The 15,503-nt window shown below is 54.4% G+C and overlaps 8 protein-coding genes across 8 annotated transcripts; 5 read left to right on the top strand and 3 right to left on the bottom strand.

Moving 5' to 3' along the window:
* Positions 1-42: 42 nt before the first annotated feature.
* MDM12_2 (Mitochondrial distribution and morphology protein 12) lies at positions 43-1,722 on the bottom strand (the record flags this gene model as incomplete). Its single annotated transcript, XM_062873565.1, is given in 2 exon segments — positions 43-827; positions 846-1,722. The coding sequence occupies 2 exon segments, from the start codon at positions 1,720-1,722 to the stop codon at positions 43-45; spliced, it is 1,662 nt and encodes a 553-aa protein (XP_062736619.1).
* A 368-nt stretch (positions 1,723-2,090) lies between these two features.
* On the top strand, positions 2,091-2,462 carry QC761_0003050 (uncharacterized protein; the record flags this gene model as incomplete). Its single annotated transcript, XM_062871781.1, has 2 exons — positions 2,091-2,246; positions 2,310-2,462. The coding sequence occupies 2 exons, from the start codon at positions 2,091-2,093 to the stop codon at positions 2,460-2,462; spliced, it is 309 nt and encodes a 102-aa protein (XP_062736618.1).
* Positions 2,463-2,639: 177 nt separating this feature from the next.
* On the top strand, positions 2,640-6,718 carry QC761_103200 (uncharacterized protein; the record flags this gene model as incomplete). The annotated part of the gene is made up of 2 exons (XM_062873564.1): positions 2,640-5,800; positions 5,858-6,718. 2 exons carry the CDS (start codon positions 2,640-2,642, stop codon positions 6,522-6,524), a joined length of 3,828 nt encoding a protein of 1,275 aa, XP_062736617.1. The 3' UTR covers positions 6,525-6,718.
* A 790-nt stretch (positions 6,719-7,508) lies between these two features.
* On the top strand, positions 7,509-8,016 carry QC761_0003030 (uncharacterized protein; the record flags this gene model as incomplete). The annotated part of the gene is made up of 2 exons (XM_062871780.1): positions 7,509-7,733; positions 7,898-8,016. The coding sequence occupies exons 1-2, from the start codon at positions 7,673-7,675 to the stop codon at positions 8,014-8,016; spliced, it is 180 nt and encodes a 59-aa protein (XP_062736616.1). The 5' UTR covers positions 7,509-7,672.
* Positions 8,017-8,960: 944 nt separating this feature from the next.
* On the top strand, positions 8,961-10,601 carry QC761_103190 (uncharacterized protein; the record flags this gene model as incomplete). Its single annotated transcript, XM_062873563.1, has 3 exons — positions 8,961-9,017; positions 9,074-10,094; positions 10,178-10,601. 3 exons carry the CDS (start codon positions 8,961-8,963, stop codon positions 10,495-10,497), a joined length of 1,398 nt encoding a protein of 465 aa, XP_062736615.1. The 3' UTR covers positions 10,498-10,601.
* A 327-nt stretch (positions 10,602-10,928) lies between these two features.
* RPP1 (RNA-binding RNA processing protein rpp1) lies at positions 10,929-11,987 on the bottom strand (the record flags this gene model as incomplete). Its single annotated transcript, XM_062873562.1, has 1 exon — positions 10,929-11,987. One exon carries the CDS (start codon positions 11,985-11,987, stop codon positions 10,929-10,931), a length of 1,059 nt encoding a protein of 352 aa, XP_062736614.1.
* A 403-nt stretch (positions 11,988-12,390) lies between these two features.
* On the top strand, positions 12,391-13,175 carry OP-2 (Rhodopsin-like protein). Its single transcript, XM_062873561.1, has 2 exons — positions 12,391-12,787; positions 12,879-13,175. Exons 1-2 carry the CDS (start codon positions 12,644-12,646, stop codon positions 13,086-13,088), a joined length of 354 nt encoding a protein of 117 aa, XP_062736613.1. The 5' UTR covers positions 12,391-12,643; the 3' UTR covers positions 13,089-13,175.
* A 658-nt stretch (positions 13,176-13,833) lies between these two features.
* QC761_0002990 (uncharacterized protein) lies at positions 13,834-15,051 on the bottom strand (the record flags this gene model as incomplete). Its single annotated transcript, XM_062871778.1, has 2 exons — positions 14,906-15,051; positions 13,834-14,853 (listed from the first exon to the last, which is right to left on the bottom strand). The coding sequence occupies exons 1-2, from the start codon at positions 14,972-14,974 to the stop codon at positions 13,834-13,836; spliced, it is 1,089 nt and encodes a 362-aa protein (XP_062736612.1). The 5' UTR covers positions 14,975-15,051.
* Between the last annotated feature and the right edge of the window lie 452 nt (positions 15,052-15,503).

Raw genomic sequence — 15,503 nt, 5'->3', positions numbered from 1 at the left:
TCGGTGACCTCCAATCATCTTGATCATTGACAGGCCTATTAATCATACCAGAAACGTCCAATAACTAGGATACACAAACTCCTCCTCAAATATCCTCCTCACCTGCTCCAGCACAAACCTCTCCACCTTGCCTACATTCTTCAAGCTCTGCTTCCCGCTCTCCCGCTGACCGATCTCACTCTCGACTCTAATCTCCTGCAGCAACCCGCCCAGCTTTGTCGTCCCCAGCCCATTCCCACCACCTGGCGGTGACTTGAAACCAGTTTGTTTATCCCCCTCCCCACCATCAACTTCATTCTCCCCCTGCCCAACAGCAGCGACCGCGTCCTCCGGACTGAGGAAACAAAAGTGAACCCTCTTCCTAATCTTGGCCAGCACCCCCACCCCATCAAACGTCAGCCCGGTGATGGATAACCTGACGGGAATCCCGACAAAGCTAGGCATGGGGTAGTCGAGCAGGATGTCCGCCGTGAGCAACAGTTTGATATCCCCCGCGTAACGTATCCGGAAAACGGCTTGCATGTCGTCTACCTTTTTTTCTCTCAGCTTGCGCTTCTCTTCCTCCTCTTCTTCCTCGGCTTGTTCCTGGGCTGAGGTTGCCAAAGGGGAGGAGGTGGCTGGGCTGGTGCTGCGCTGCTTGTTGGTTGTGGTGGTATTGGGTGCGTGGACGTCTTCTGGGTCCGGGTGGTGAGAGGGGGTGGTTTTGTCGCGGGTTGGGGGGCGGGAGGGGGGGCCGGCGGAGGCGGCGAGAGTGGAGACGGAGTGCTTTTCTCGGAGGAGGGGGTGAACGTGGTGGGCGTGGTGGTGATGGGGGTGATGGGGGTGATGGGGGTGATGAGGGTGATGGGGGTGATGGGGGTTGGCTAGGCCGGGAGGAGGGGATGGGCCGCCGGTTGAGGAAGCGGGGAAGGGGGGGACGGAGAGGACGGTAGGGGATGGGGGGGTGAGGCCGAGGGAGGGGTTGAGATCGATGGAGCTTTGGGAGGGGTTGCGGCGGTGGGTGGAAGGGGGCTGTTGGAGGAGAGGACGACGGAGGCCTTGGTTGGGTGCCGGGGCGGTTGATTGCCCGTCGACACCGCCAAAGTCTGGGGCGCCGTATTGGTGGAGGTTTGGTGCTGAGGAGCTGTGGCCGTGGCCTTCTAGCCAGGCGGTGCTGTTGAGGTGGTGAGCTCCTGCTACGGCGGCGAGTGGTGTTTGGGTGCCTGATAATCCCGTGGCGAATTGGGAGTGAAAGTAGTGGAGGTTGGAGGTGCCTCCTGGAATACCGGGCGTGTTGACGCGTAAAAAGGGGCTCCCTATGTCTCCTCCATTGCGTGAACCACCGGCACCAAGACTACCCAAACCTCCGAGACCACCAAGACTGAGATGTGGTGGGAGAGCTGAGAGATTATGAGCCCCAGCACCGCCAGCTAACACCGCTTCAGTCTGTCGCCGTCTTCGGTCATCTGCAATTTCCTCCTCATCCTCCTCGCTGCCAGACTCTGATGCCAAGTCCGAATCAAGATTTTCCTCGTAAAAGTCTGGTAACGGGTCGGTGATATCCTTCAACTCAATCTCTGGCGGTATCGTCCCAAACTGAAAGTCATGCACGGTGACTGATTTGATGAAACGCGGTAATGGTACTGATTGGAACTTGGTGTGGATGAAATCGCGGATGCTGTCGGCAAGCTCTTGTCCATCAGGGCCGCCCGTGACCGTTTCCCAATTGAGATCGATGGACATCGCTTTTTTTTCGGGCAAATGAAACTAGTAACTCTCGGAAATTTAGTGGGTGTTTGATTGTCGTCAGAATGCCGGGTAGGATTCCAAGGTCTAATGGTTGAAGGTTGTCGTTACATGCAATGTAAATTCTCATTCACAAAGCCTGAAGCTTGAACTCTGACGTTTGGCAGTGGGGCTGACCAAAGAAAGCACTGAGAATCTCCTGCCAGATCTCGTCCCTAATCAACAATTCATTTTTCTTCACAAAATCTACTATCTTGCCTTAAGAATCTTATGAGATGCTCTTTTTTTTTCGGATGAGCCATGGATGAGCTATGGAATATGTCAATTCATGCGCTACTCCAGTGGCATTTACGGCACCATGACCGATGGCTGCTCCAGCTTACTTCACACACCGACACTCGCCTGCCAACATTCATTGCCCACAACAACTCATGGAAGCACTGCTTCCGAGTGTGAAGCTCGTATCAGACTCTGCAATGGATGACCTTGTAACCATTCATGCAACGGTTGAAAAGCAGCAGGTAGCGTCCTTGTGCCTGAAGAGCAGGAAATGAATGCAACCCTAACCCTTCTCCGCTTTGTAGAGAAACTGCCGAGTGGGAGGGATCCACCGCCAAGTAGCCCCACCGTCTCCTAGGCAACAGCAGTCACGCAAATCAACAAGCGGCAACAGCGTCCCACAATTCAAGTCTTTCAACAAGGAGCGGTCACTGGCCATCGTTGCTGTTTCACCGTAAACAGCAGCGTCATCGCCCACACGTCAATCGCCAACCACAGCAACTCAGCGTTATTATGAGGAATTGCTGTTAGTTCTGGCCTTTTCCGCGCTGTCCTTTCATCTCGTCACCTCGTGTTTTCTTTTTCCCTTCAAATACCCCTAAAAAGCAAAACACGACCAAAAAACCCAACGAAACATGGACCCCCAATCACCACCAAAACGGATCACTCGGGCGCGTGCCGCAGCCAAGGCTGTTGAGCCGGCCTCAAAGACGACAAAGATTATGACTGCTGCTGCCAGGACGAAGACGGCCCGTGGTACACTGACGACCTCCTCGGCCTCGACGCTCAACACCACCACGTCGCGAGGATCTCTCAAGCGGAAGAGCCCGTTTGATGACGAGGAGGAGGAGGAGTCAGATCATGAAGAGCAGAAGCCCGCTAAGCCATCTTCAAGTCTCGCTGTGAAGCCTACCCGAGGACGTGGCAGGCCCAAGAAGGCAACAGAGGCCCCATCAGCGCCAGTACTATCTACATCAACAAGGGCTAGGGGAAGGCCAAGGAAGACTGTCGAGACCATCGCATCCGAAACCGCTGCCAGGACAGCCCAGCCCAAGAAGACTGCCACAGACCCCGAACCCGCTGCCGCAAAGAAGCCAACGACCCGCCGCCCTGCCACAGCTGGTACCGCGAGCACGGCTGCCAAGTCCCTTGCTAAACCAGCGATCAAGAAGACCGTCAAGTTCGAGGTGCCTGAGAAGGAGAATGTTGCGCCGCCCTCGAGGAGCTCGACACAAGCTGCTAGCACAACTGGAGCCCTGAACAAGAAACCTGTTCGCAAGGGAGCTACTGCCACCGGCCGAACCGCCCGTGCTACCAAAGGAGCGACAAATGCCGTTTCCAATACAGTGAGTTCCACGAAGGATAAGCCACTTCCATTGAGTCCTAAGAAGATCAACCAGCTCGCCGTGAGCCGGGCCGCGGAATCCGACGACGAACTCGGTATGGACGAGAAGGTCCCCGTTCGACGATTCAAAAAGGCACCCGTAAAGCCCGCCATGGGCGCCACCAAGGCCCTCGCCTCCTCCCTGGACCGGAGACATCCCACGGAGAACGACGAAAACGTGCCGGTCATGCCTACCTCGGATGCCACACTCACCCTCATGCTCGGAACCCCCGCAAAACGGCTACCTCCATCACCCTGGAAAGGAAGTATGAAATCCCCTCCGCGACGCGTTGATGGTCTTTTTGCAGCCTCTACCTCTCAAACCCAGCCCCAAGGTCAGGTATCCCCCATCAAGTGTAGCCTTTTGCAAACACCCGCCAAGCGACAGCCCCTTGCCATTCCCATTGCCTTGGGGAGTGTCGGTGGCAGCCAGGTGAACCCTTCGCCCTTCAAGTTTTCTCTGCTCTCATCCCCAGCTAAACGCTCGGTTGTCTCACCGATCAAGAGTTTCCCGCCGAGGATTGAGGAAGAGGAGGAAGAATGCAGGAGCCCTGCGCCGAAGCCCACGTTGCTTGCCAGCCCCATGCCAGCTGTGCCGGTCCCTGCTGAGCAGGAGGCCAGGACTCTTTCGGATGAAGATGGTGACATGATCATGGGCAACACAGACGAAGAGGAAGAAGATGATGTCGCAGTCGTGTCACCAGAAGTCCCCGAGTTTCCCGGGCGTCTCTCGACTATTCTGCCCCGACATGCAGACCCGGTTCTGGCTCTTGAGACGAGCTTGTCCGAGGAAGAAGAGGAAGAGAAGCAGAAGCAGGAGGAAGTACACATCGACGATGTCGTTGAGAACAACGAGAACAAGGTCGATGACGAGATTGAGGAGCAGGTGGAGCAGGTGGAGCAGGAGGAACAGGAGCAGGAGGAGGAGGGAGAGGAGGAGGAGGAAGTGGAACTCATCGAACAAGAGAACGACGAAGCCGCGGCGGAGGATGACTCAGCCGAGACTATCCTGCAGGAAAATGAGCAAGTTGAGGAACAGTGTGAGGAAATGGCAGTTGACAGCGCCGATGCTGAGGAACCTGAGGAGCAGGCTAGGCCTGCTCCCAAGGTTGCGCCTGCCCTATTTCAATTCGGCCTCCGCGAGAAGGACCTGGACCCGTACCAGAGCGAGGACACAGACTCTGAGGATGAGGCTCCTACCCGACAAAACCCATTCTCGTCTGCCTTCACCGCGCTGCCCAACACTCCATGCCGTCGTTCCTCGTTGAGGACTCCTCGTGCTCAGACCAGTCAGCCTAGGATGTCGTCTGGTAGGAGCACCGCCAAGAGGGTCCGTATCGATGACAGCGTTGGATTCACTCCCTTGGCTTCTCAGCTCAATGGCTGGACTGCGGGACCTAGCCCTGTGAAGACAAACAGCAAAGCCGACTCCCCATTATCAGTGTCACACGAAACAGATGAGGAGGAAAACACGTCTACAAATGAGGATCTCGCGACTCCCGGTCTGGAGCCCGGGAATGGTTTCTTTGAGAATGAGATGCTCAATCGGTCCGATGCCATGGATGTTGACGAGGAGGCGGTTGATTCCAGTGCTGAGATTGAGACTCCTATCCTCGAAGACATCACCCCCACAGAAGAGGATGCCGCCCTCGCAGCTGAAGCAAATGAGATGTCTCTCATGGAGCCCGAACAGGCTGAGGCCAACATGAGCAATTCGAGTCATGACGACACCATCTCTGAGGCAAGCCAGGAATACGGAGATGAGAATGAACTGCCAGTGGATCCCAACATCTCTTCTAGAGCCACCACTACAGCCAGTCCTGTCCCTCCGGTTACTCCAGCTCGTACCCTGCGCCCACGAGAAGTTCACACCATTGCAAAGGTGCCTCTCAAGCCGGCCGACGACTCTACCCCTCGCCCTAAGCCAATTCAGCGTGCCGGCAGCGCCTCGCGTCTCCCCGTTTCAAGACCCACAGATCGCGTAACTCGGAGCGCAACAGTTATCTCGTATACGCCCACCAAGACTGAGTCTGTTGAAGAAATGGAGGATGAAGAAGAGGCACAGGCCAAGTCTGTCCCACCCGTCACTCCGGCGAAGGGTGATATCTGGTCGACCCTGGGGACCCCTGCTCGCACCCCGAGACGGGATCTGAACCCAGCACTGCTCCGTGGGGCAGTCGTCTTTGTTGATGTTCACACAACTGAGGGTGCTGACGCGAGCGGCATTTTTGTTGAGCTGCTCACGCAAATGGGTGCTCGATGCCTCAAGGAGTGGAAGTGGAATCCCACCAACACGGATTCCAAGATTGGAATCACTCACGTGGTGTACAAGGATGGTGGCAAGCGTACTCTGGAAAAGGTTCGCCAAAGTGAAGGCGTGGTGCAGTGTGTTGGAGTGAGCTGGGTGTTGGAGTGAGTTGTTACCTGTCATATTTCACCTTCTGAGGCAAGACTAACCAAGCTCAATAGCTGCGAACGTGAGAACGAATGGCTCGAGGAGGGCCCCTACGCCATTGACACCCAGATTATTCCCCGTGGTGGTGCCCGTCGAAGGAAGAGCATGGAGCCGCGCGCCATGTCCAACATGAACGGCACGCTCATTCCCGCGCCCGTGAAAGGTAGTACCTCCAGCAACTCTACGCCGACCAACTCCTCGACTACTCGCACCGGCAACCAAACTGCTCCCACGACCCCGGCCAGCAACCGGAGCAGCAGTCGCCGTGCCAGCTCCCTTTGGGTGCGCACCCCCGAGGAGCCCCGCATTTCAGTTGATGATATCGACTCGGAGGACGACAGGGAGCATAAGGAAGACGATGATGACACCTGGGGCGTGGTGTTGACTCCAGTGCCCAAGACCCCTGCCCCTGAAGCCATTGCTCGCTATGTGGCCAACATCAGCCCTGGCTCAGACATGTCATCTGTCGCTGGTGACGATGATGAAGACGAGGAACGCAAAAGGCAAGAGATGCTCACACGCACTTGTCCACCCAAAAGGGCAACATTTATCGAGCTCGGGGAGCGGGTGCTTAACAAGGAAAAGGATGAGAGAGTCTTGATGAGATTGATGGCTGCTCGCAGGAAGAGCTTGCAGTTTGCGCCAAAGATTGGAAGCCCATTGGCTAAATCATGGCGTTGAGTTGGGTAGGGGGGGATCTTTGTTTGTGGTTTTGTTTGTTATGACACGCTCTTTTGAGAGAAAGGATATGACATTGATGGACTAGACTGTGGTTTGGGTTGGGGGGTGATGAGAATAACATTTGGAAAGGTGTTTCTTGTGGCTTCTTCTTTTACGGCATTGTCGGGGTACTTTAATCAGAGTAGTTGTGTACACTGGCATTGGTATCTATGTTTATACTGATTGATGCTATCGTGGATTGTGCTGTTGAGGTGGGTTGTCAGGTGTTGTTGGTGCCAAGCAGCAAAAGCACATAGGGTACTGAAAGCTCTTTAATTACATCATTCTGATATGGGAATGTCTTCTTTTGGCAAGTTGCCTTTTACCCCCCCTGCTTTGCGATAATAAAAAGCAACTATTCAGATGAGTCGATTGGGCTGCTGGTGGTGTTTGCTCCCACATTTAATGCAATCTGCCAGCAGATCAGAGCCAAGGCCCTGTTCTCCAGCTGGAGATTGAGGGGAAGTCGGCAAGATGATAATCTGAATTGTTTTCACCTTAGCGATGAGATATCGCGGGGTATATGGTGGGATTGGGTCAGGGATAATGGGAACGATTCATCTCGTCATGAATTACATTGGGATCGTGTGTCCTTGGTTGAATCCCTTTGAGCCGCGGAGAGTCACGCCAAGGGAAAGTAAGTAGAGCCGACCAAATCAACTTACAGAGGTTCGCTGACTTAGCAAGAGCTCACTACTTCTTTTCGCACTCAAATCTCTAAGCCGTAACCTCAACTGGCCCGCATTTCCAGGAACAGCTATTCGTTTACACCGGGAGGTTCTTTGTGGGTTCTTCCGTAACGTGCTCCACTTCCAATTGATCCAACGATGTTGACAACTTCAAGTGCTGACAATCAACTTCCGACATCTCGTTCTTTATCTTCACATCTTTGTGTATATCCTTCATTGGCCAGCAATCCGACATTTTTCTGATTACGCCTTCACCGGGCCGCAGAAAGCAGGCCACACGATCCGATGCGGCTCGATACGCCAGCCCTCACAAAACCTGGGGCAGGCCGGGTCTCATGAGGCGCTCGACCATCCAATATCACACTTCCCCGGACTTGAATGGATTGCGATAGGTTCGACTTCTAACCTCAACTACCGAGCATGTACATCATATCGTTCGGTTCTGTTTCGTTCACCTCGCTCTTTGCGAAAGTCCCGCAAGGTGAGTTTAGCCAAACATCATGCTACTAGGTATCACTGTCGCTGTCGTCGTCAGCAATGAAGAAATAGGAATCCTTCCCCGACGCATCACCCTCTCATCAGACCATCTCAAAAAAAGACGACGGGGCTCTTGCTGGTTTTTGTGCTTGTCGTCAAAGCAGCCAGGCTCCCCTGCGCCGCTCAGGCATTGGCCTGTTTCATCTGGGCCGACCTCCGACAGGAACCGTCGGGGGTCAGTCTCACGCCCCCTCACGGCGTGGGGACCGCCAGGGGGTCAGCCTTGAGCCGCAAGGTTCCGCAACTGCGGGAGCGACAGGGGGGTCAGGTCCAGAACACGTCTGCCGATGACCACCTTTTGGGTCCCTTTTGGCGACCACAGTCCGTGATCTACGTGATGATGCTGCCGGGGCGTTTAAGCATGTTTTCTTGGTATTTCCCCCCTTCGGCCTTCTCCTTCCTGGGCTTGTATTCTCCTTTTTTGGAAGCAAATACTACGCAAACAAGACACAGGAGTCAGCAGGGAAAAAAAGGTACAGTCATGGCTTGGCTCTCCAATGGCGCGCGCCCCTTGTCCAAAGTCGAAACAGTTTCGATGCCACCTTGTTGAATTCCTCTCTCACTCCTGAAAGCTTCTTTTCCCTCTCCCTCTCTCTTGTTTTGTTCAGCAGCAAAATGGTCCCGTCCCGTCAGTTTTGATCTTTCGTTTCTCTTTTTCTCTCTTCTTCCCTCTTGTTGCTGGTCTGGACCTTTCAACCCACGTTCCTTAACCCACACCACCCTTTCCCTTCTTTTTCTTGACGTTTGATTCTTTATTACTTGGCGGCGGTGCCCCTGTGTGTTGTTGATACGCAACCCCCACAAGTCCTTTACACGTTCGCGGTTCATCGGTTCGTCTTGTGTTTGTTGCTTGGTAATCGATCGGAGGAGAGCAGTTGCGGATTTGTTGTGTGGCGACCTCGAGACTTTGTCGCCCTCAACCTTGTCATCATCATCATCATCATCATCATCATCATCATCAAGGAGGAGCGCCAACCGATTTCACCAACGTTTTTTATTTTATTCCGCCACTGGGTTGATCCCATTCTATTTTTTATCGACGGCTGGCCTGTTGTGTCCGCTCCCTCGTCATTTTGTTGTTGTTGGATTTGGGAGATATCGGCATTTGGCTAGTGCCGTTGTTGCGTGTGTTGTTGGACAGCCCGAGTGATTAATATCTGTACATGTTACAATGAGGCCTCATGTGTCTTCGTTAGCACTTTTCCTGGGCACCCTCTCGCTCGCCCAGGTAAGAGATTTCTCTGAGTGGGAAAATTGAGGTTGTGGAACTAACACTTGAGATAGGCAGCTGTTTATGAGCGAGATGGGGCAAGACTGGCGCGTCGTCAGAATGCCCCTTCGTCAGCACCAAACTTGGCGGATGGATTCATGAGCATCTACGACCGCATCGTTGCGAGGCAGGAGCAGGTGACGGTGACCGAGACGGAACGGCAGACTATTACTGTTGGGGGTGACGGCGCGGCGGGTGCGGTTGGGAACGCGACTGAGACGGTGACCATCACAGAGACTGTTGGAGCGGATGGTGCTGCGGCTGTTACCGTCACGGCGCCGCCGGTAACGGTTACGGTCTGTAATGGGCAGGTTCAGGAAGGGGGAGAAGCTGCTCAACCGAGCGAGGGAGATGTTCCGCCTCCCGCTGAGGGCGTCGAGGCCACGGCTACTGCTCCGGATGGAGCCGTTGGAGCTATCGAAACCGGAGCCGACCCGGTTGCTACGCCTACGCCCGCCACCGGTGGTCTTGCCTCGGGTGGTGTTGGTGTCGTTGTTGTGCAGGTTCCTACCGAAGCCATTGTCACCAGCGCGGTTGAAACCGCCCCTCCTGCGGTTCCAACCGAGGAGGCACCACCCGCTGCTGACCCAGCCGTGACCGACCCTGCCGCTGCCGATCCCGCCGTCACCGAAGCCCCCGCCGCCGGTAGTGACGCACCCGACACCCTTCTCCCTCTCCCGACCGAAGACGCCAACCCCCCAGCCGAAGGCAACCCCGAGCTCCTCCCTCCTCCCGGCCTCTCCACCGAAGAACCCGCCGCCGCCGAGCCCACCGTCGATCCCGTGCCCGGCGTTGTCCTTTCAGAGAGCACCACCACCACCGCCGCCGAAGCAGGCGCTGAGCCCACCCTCGCCCCTCTCCCCGGCCTAGACCCCAACGCAGGCGACGCCGCCTCCTCTCTTGCGCCTCTCCCGGGTTTGGAATCCTCTACCGCTGAAGCCCTCCCAGTCGAAACCCCCACTTCCACCGAGGGCGCCGCTCCAGCAGAGACTACACCTGCTGAGGAGTCCGCCCCAGCAGAGGAAACCGCTGCTCGTAAGTTACCTGCCCTCCCCCCCCCACCCTCCCCCTCTTTTTTTTTAAAAAAAAATCATCTAGAGTGATGCTGACCGGAGTAGCAACAACCCCACCCCCTCCAGCAGCCGCCTCATCCCTGGACTCAACCCTCAGCCTCGCAAACCCCACCCCCACCGTTCCCTTGATCCCAGAAGGGGCCTTTGGCGGTGTCGCAAGCCTCATCCCCATCGCCTCGGCCGAGGCCCCGCCCCCACCGGCAGCCACCACACCAGCCGTTGCGAACGGTGCGGTAGAGGGCGTGAATAATGGTGGTGCTGCTGTGCCGGTGGTGGATATCGACCTGGAGGGTGTGAAGCTGGAGAGCCAGTTGAACTTGGGGGGATTGGTGCAGGCTACTGCTGCTGCTGCTGTTGCCATTTAAAACAACCCCAAGGAGGAAATAGATGTGCAAAGAAGACCTCTCTCTGATGGTACATATACTACATAAAGTTTAAAAGACACGTATGAAGGAGAAATATACGAGGCGAGACTTTTTTTTTTAATGATATGAAAGAACGAGGGAGTTTTGAACTTTGTATATATAGCGACTTCTTCTGGGTTGACGTTCGTTTTGTTTGTTTATTAGATGTATTTTTTTGGGGAATGGAAGAGGGGGAAAGGAGCAAGTCTCCTGTGTTCTCAACATCATTCTTTGTTTGTTCTTGGTGAATTGTGCTGTTTCGTAGCGGTTATGATGCATGACAAGAGAGTCAACAGAGCCAGAACACAGGCCTGGGTACTTGAACACGTCAAAACGTCTTCAAAATGGGGGTATCAAATGCCTCTATCTCTCAAGCCCTATCTCACAAACACTCATGCCATCCCCTCCTTCCTCATCTTCTTGTTATTCTTCTGCTGCCCACCACCACCACCACCACCCCCAATCCCACCACCACCAACCTTATCATTATTCTTCCTCTTCTGCCCCTGTCCCTGCTGCTGCTGCTGCTGCTGCTGCTGCTGCTGCCCCTTCTGCTTCTGCCCCTTCTTCCCCTGCTTCCCATTTGTCTCCTCCTCCTCCCCCTTCGCCCTCTCCGGTCCCCCCTCCGCAACACTCACAATATCCACCACCCCCCTAAACCCCCTCCTCCTCACCCCCTCATTCACCACCACCGCCCTCGCCCCCATCCCCAACCCCTCAAACCCCCTCTCCGGCCCCAACCCCCAAACAGCCATCAAATTCACCACATCCGCCGGCCCTCTCAGGCCCAAAGCCGATTTCGCCTCGCTAGAAATCACTATCCCCCTCCCCTTCGTCGCCCGGACCAGACTCTGCACGTTCCCGATAAAGATGCTCCTCGCCCGTGCCGACTCTGGGTTCAAAGACGAGAGCTGGACAGCCTGGCTGTAGCAGACTTCGAATCTGCTCCCTCGGTGGACGGCCGCCATGGCGGTGCGGGGGTGGATGTGGTACCCCAACGGACGTGTCAGATCAAGGGAGATGAGGGCGGGCGGGTCGGTGGTGTTGTTGCAGGCCCAGGTGAAGGACCTGTCGGATGTTGGGCGGAGGGCGAGGAGGTCGTAGGCGCGGGTGAAGTCGGGGAGGCGGTAGTTGGTTGTGGCTGGGTCGGTGATCTCGAGGGTTGCGCGGCGGAGGATGGTGGGGAGGGAGGAGGAGGGGAGGGAGGAGGAGGCTGTTGTTGAGGGGGTTGTTATTGAGGAGGGAGCACCGCCACCACCGGCTGGTTGTTGTGGGTTGAGGATGGGGATGGGGTTGGTTATTGGGCTGGGCGAGTATGGGATTTGGGAGCCGGTGATGGTGTTGTTGAGGGCTACTACGTCGTAGCCGAGGGTTTTGGAGAGGCGGAGGGTGTTTTGGAGGTCGGAGGGGGAGAGGCCTGGGGACCAGGCGATGTTGAGGTCGTAGAGCATGGTGGGGGCTCGAGACAGGATGTGATCAGCGGTGGTGTAGTCCAGTCGCGTGTCGTCGAGGTTCGAATTGATGCTGCCGGATTAACTAAAAAATAAAAAAAAGTATCGTTGCGGTCTAAGGTTGCTAACGTAGTCTCAGGTTATAAAAGCGCGCCCGTAGCTCAATGGTTCAACCGTCGCGAGTGTCGTTGGTAAGAATGTCAATGGTTAGTTCGATGCAGATTCAATGAAATGCCATTCCCAAGCTGCTTTGGCGCTTCATCAAAGTTTTGGACTTTTTAGTGGGGTTGACAGGTGTGGAGAGCTCCCACCTGCCAAGCTTCAGCTTTCATCCAATCAGTGCATAAAGCACATGCGTGGGTGCCGAGATCCCCAAGCTTCTTGGCGGGAGCTTCCCGTGTCTTCCTCGCTCTGCACTCTGCGCAATCGGAAACACAGCCACGTTGGAACACGCAAAGCGGCAACCCCCAGAGCGTCTTCGTCATTTCAACCTTCCCGAGATTAAATCGAACAGGTTCATCCTTTCTCTGACAACCACCTTCCATCCTCATCAACACCGACAGCTCTACTTAGCTCTACTCCGTATACTCCACCATCAACTACTCTATATACACCAACGGCGCATCGCAACATAGTATAGCTCAGCAACCGTCACCATGTGTTTGATATTCACGTGTGGCGAACACACGTTCCGCAAGGAAGTCGAAGGGTACGAAGGCATCGTCTGCCGCTGCCACAACTGCGGCAACTACTCGGCCTCTGTCATCAAGTCGCATCCCTGGTTTACCTTTTGCTTTGTGGTATGTTTTTGAATCATATCCCCGTTCCCTGCTCAATCGTCGATCCATGAAGGTTGGTTAGTTACTGACATGTATGCGCAAAATGATGTAGCCCGTCATCCCTCTTTCCATGAAGGGCTACGAAGATGTCAGCTGCCGGGTGTGCAACTATTCGCAGCCGCTTTCGCACCGGCAGGATGTTCAGCAGATGCGCGGGGGAGGGGGGCAGGGGATACCGATGCAGCCTCCGCCTCCCGGGCAGGGGAATCAAGGATGGGGACATGGGCCACCGCCGCCTAATGGGCAGATGCAGTATAAGTAACAGAGGGGGGGTTGAGGTATGCAACGGAAGGGGAGGATGAAGTCGATGGTGCGAAGGAGCGCGGATGATCTAATATGGCGTTGGGGAACGTTGAATTTTTTTTTTGAATTTTTTTATATTATTTTTTTTTTTTTTTTTTGGGGGTTGGTTGACGCTTGGTGGGTGTTGGGTGTGTAGAAGCTTCACCGATTTGGGCACACAGTACACTGGATACCCGGGATGTGCTTTTTTTTTTTAATTACTGGTGGTTCGTCACTGGCAGCTCCAATGGCAATGTTGGGGGTGATAGCCATCGAGCTCTTTGAGGTAGCAACAAGGACCGGATATTTCACGAGGTAATCGTCTGTAGGTAGTCACCCTGCCCACAAAACAATTGAGACACTAAAGTAAGTTAACCTATACTATACTATAAGCTATACATCAAAAGTAAGTTAATAGGCCTTTAAACGATCTTGTAAGGCCTGTTCACTGTTTTGGAAGCCTTGTGAACTATTTTTAAGGCCTATTGTAATCTATCTTTAAAGGCTTATGGACTATCCTTTTAAGGCATGTAAACCTACTGTATTGTCTCAATTATTCTGTGGTGAGGGAGTTAGTTTACATACCCTTTCTTTAAGCAATGAAAATCACTTCAAATCTCTTCATGCACGTCTGCTCATATCTGTGACATTAGGTATCACAATATTACCCTCCCGCCAACATCCATACATATTAGCCCCCGAGTCCCATCCCATCTCTTACACAATCACTCCTCATCCACCCCCCAATCCCCCTTCCGTCCCCAAGCCCGCCCACCCCTTCCCTTCCCGAACCCCTTCGCAAACCCAGCAGACTCTGTGCAATCGGGATCCTCGACCTCAATGGTGGGCGTAGGGACAGGCGTAGCAGTCACAAACTCCAAAGCCTCCGCCGCCGGCGTGGTCGTCATCGTCGTCTTGACGATTTCCAGCGTTGTTGACGTAGACACAGAGTTAGTAACTGCCGATCTGGCTGGGGGGTTGTAAAACAAGGACACAAAAAAGGTGCTTTGTTCACTGGTGGTTGCGGGCCTGGTGCTGGTGGTTGTTGGTGTGCGGGTTGATGTGGTGGTTGGTCGTGTTGTCAAGGGGACCGGTGATCTTGTTGTGGTGATGGAGGCGGTTGATCTTGTTGTTGTTGTTGTTGTTATTGTTGCTGTTTTTGTTGGTGGGGGAGTCGTTGTGGTGGAGGTTGTGAAAGAGGAAGAGGCAGAAGTCACGCGGCGGAGGGTGACGGTGCTGGTTGATGTGGAGGTTGTTGTTGAGGTGGTGGTTGAGGAGGAGGAGGAAGAGGGGGGGGTGACGGTGACGGTGACAGCCGGGGCGGTGGTGGAGACGGTGATGTCGACTGTCTCTGTAAGGGTGATCAAACTCGTCGTGGCGGAGAGGCAGCTACTGGGGGTTGAGCTACGAGGCGTGACGGTGGTTGTTGAAGTGGCAGACCGGAAAATAGATGGCTCAACTGTAATTGAACTGGTTGTAGCCACTGGATCTGAGGTCACACTGCTTGGTCTCGTGATACCGAGGAGAGGGTTCAGTGGATTCAGAATCACTACTCCTGCTGATACCGCCATAGCGGCCGCGGCACCGGGGAGCGTCACCGTCACACCGCCAGCTACCTCAGCAGATGCCATGTAGCTCGGTATCACCGTGAGGGTGGAAGGCCCTGCTGTGGCTGTGGTGGAAGATGTTGTCAGAGCCTGGTGCAACTCTTGAAGTAGCTGGTGAGATCGAGCATGATTCGTCCCCTGTTGCGAAAGTTAGATTTCACTCTCATGTCCCGGGCACAATACATCTCACCAAGTGTGGTGCAGCGTCCACGGTCCTGATTAGGACAATCAAGGCGCCGAAAAGAAGTGGGAGTTGCATGATGTGTTGTAGTTAGAGAAGCGCCTCTGATGATCTGCTTCAGTACTCTTCTCGGCATGGCAAATGCATCGTATTATACAGTTCGTGTCAAAAAAGGGGATGATCACCAGGGAGAGCTTGGAATCGAGGGCACAATTCAAGTGTAATACGGAACAGATAAAATATGGATTGCCGCTATTTAGGGATGAATATCCCACGCAGCCAGACGAGACATACTGCCATGCAACCCTAGAATGAGCCCCTTGACAAAACCATCTGCACTGTAATGGCCGCTTCTCAATTGATGCTCGTTCAGAGAATGCAAATAACAATAGACGAATCCCTTTCTCGCCCGAAATTGCCTAGCTACTTTCGCGCGGCAAATCTTCCACGGTGCTTGATGCAGAAGGGTATCAGATCAATGAGTTACAGAACGCCGACAATGTTGACCGTTTGCCAGAACAAAAGAAAGACGAAGGAAAAAAAAAAACCCGAATTATCAACAGTCGTCTGGTTGAAAAACAGACTGGTAAGCGCCGCCCTTATGATG

This window comes from Podospora bellae-mahoneyi (genome assembly GCF_035222275.1).
Source record: "Podospora bellae-mahoneyi strain CBS 112042 chromosome 1 map unlocalized CBS112042p_1, whole genome shotgun sequence".
Taxonomy (NCBI): Eukaryota; Fungi; Ascomycota; class Sordariomycetes; order Sordariales; family Podosporaceae; genus Podospora; species Podospora bellae-mahoneyi.
Note: the sequence above shows the minus strand (reverse complement) of the source record. Positions and strands in the feature narration are given on the sequence as shown.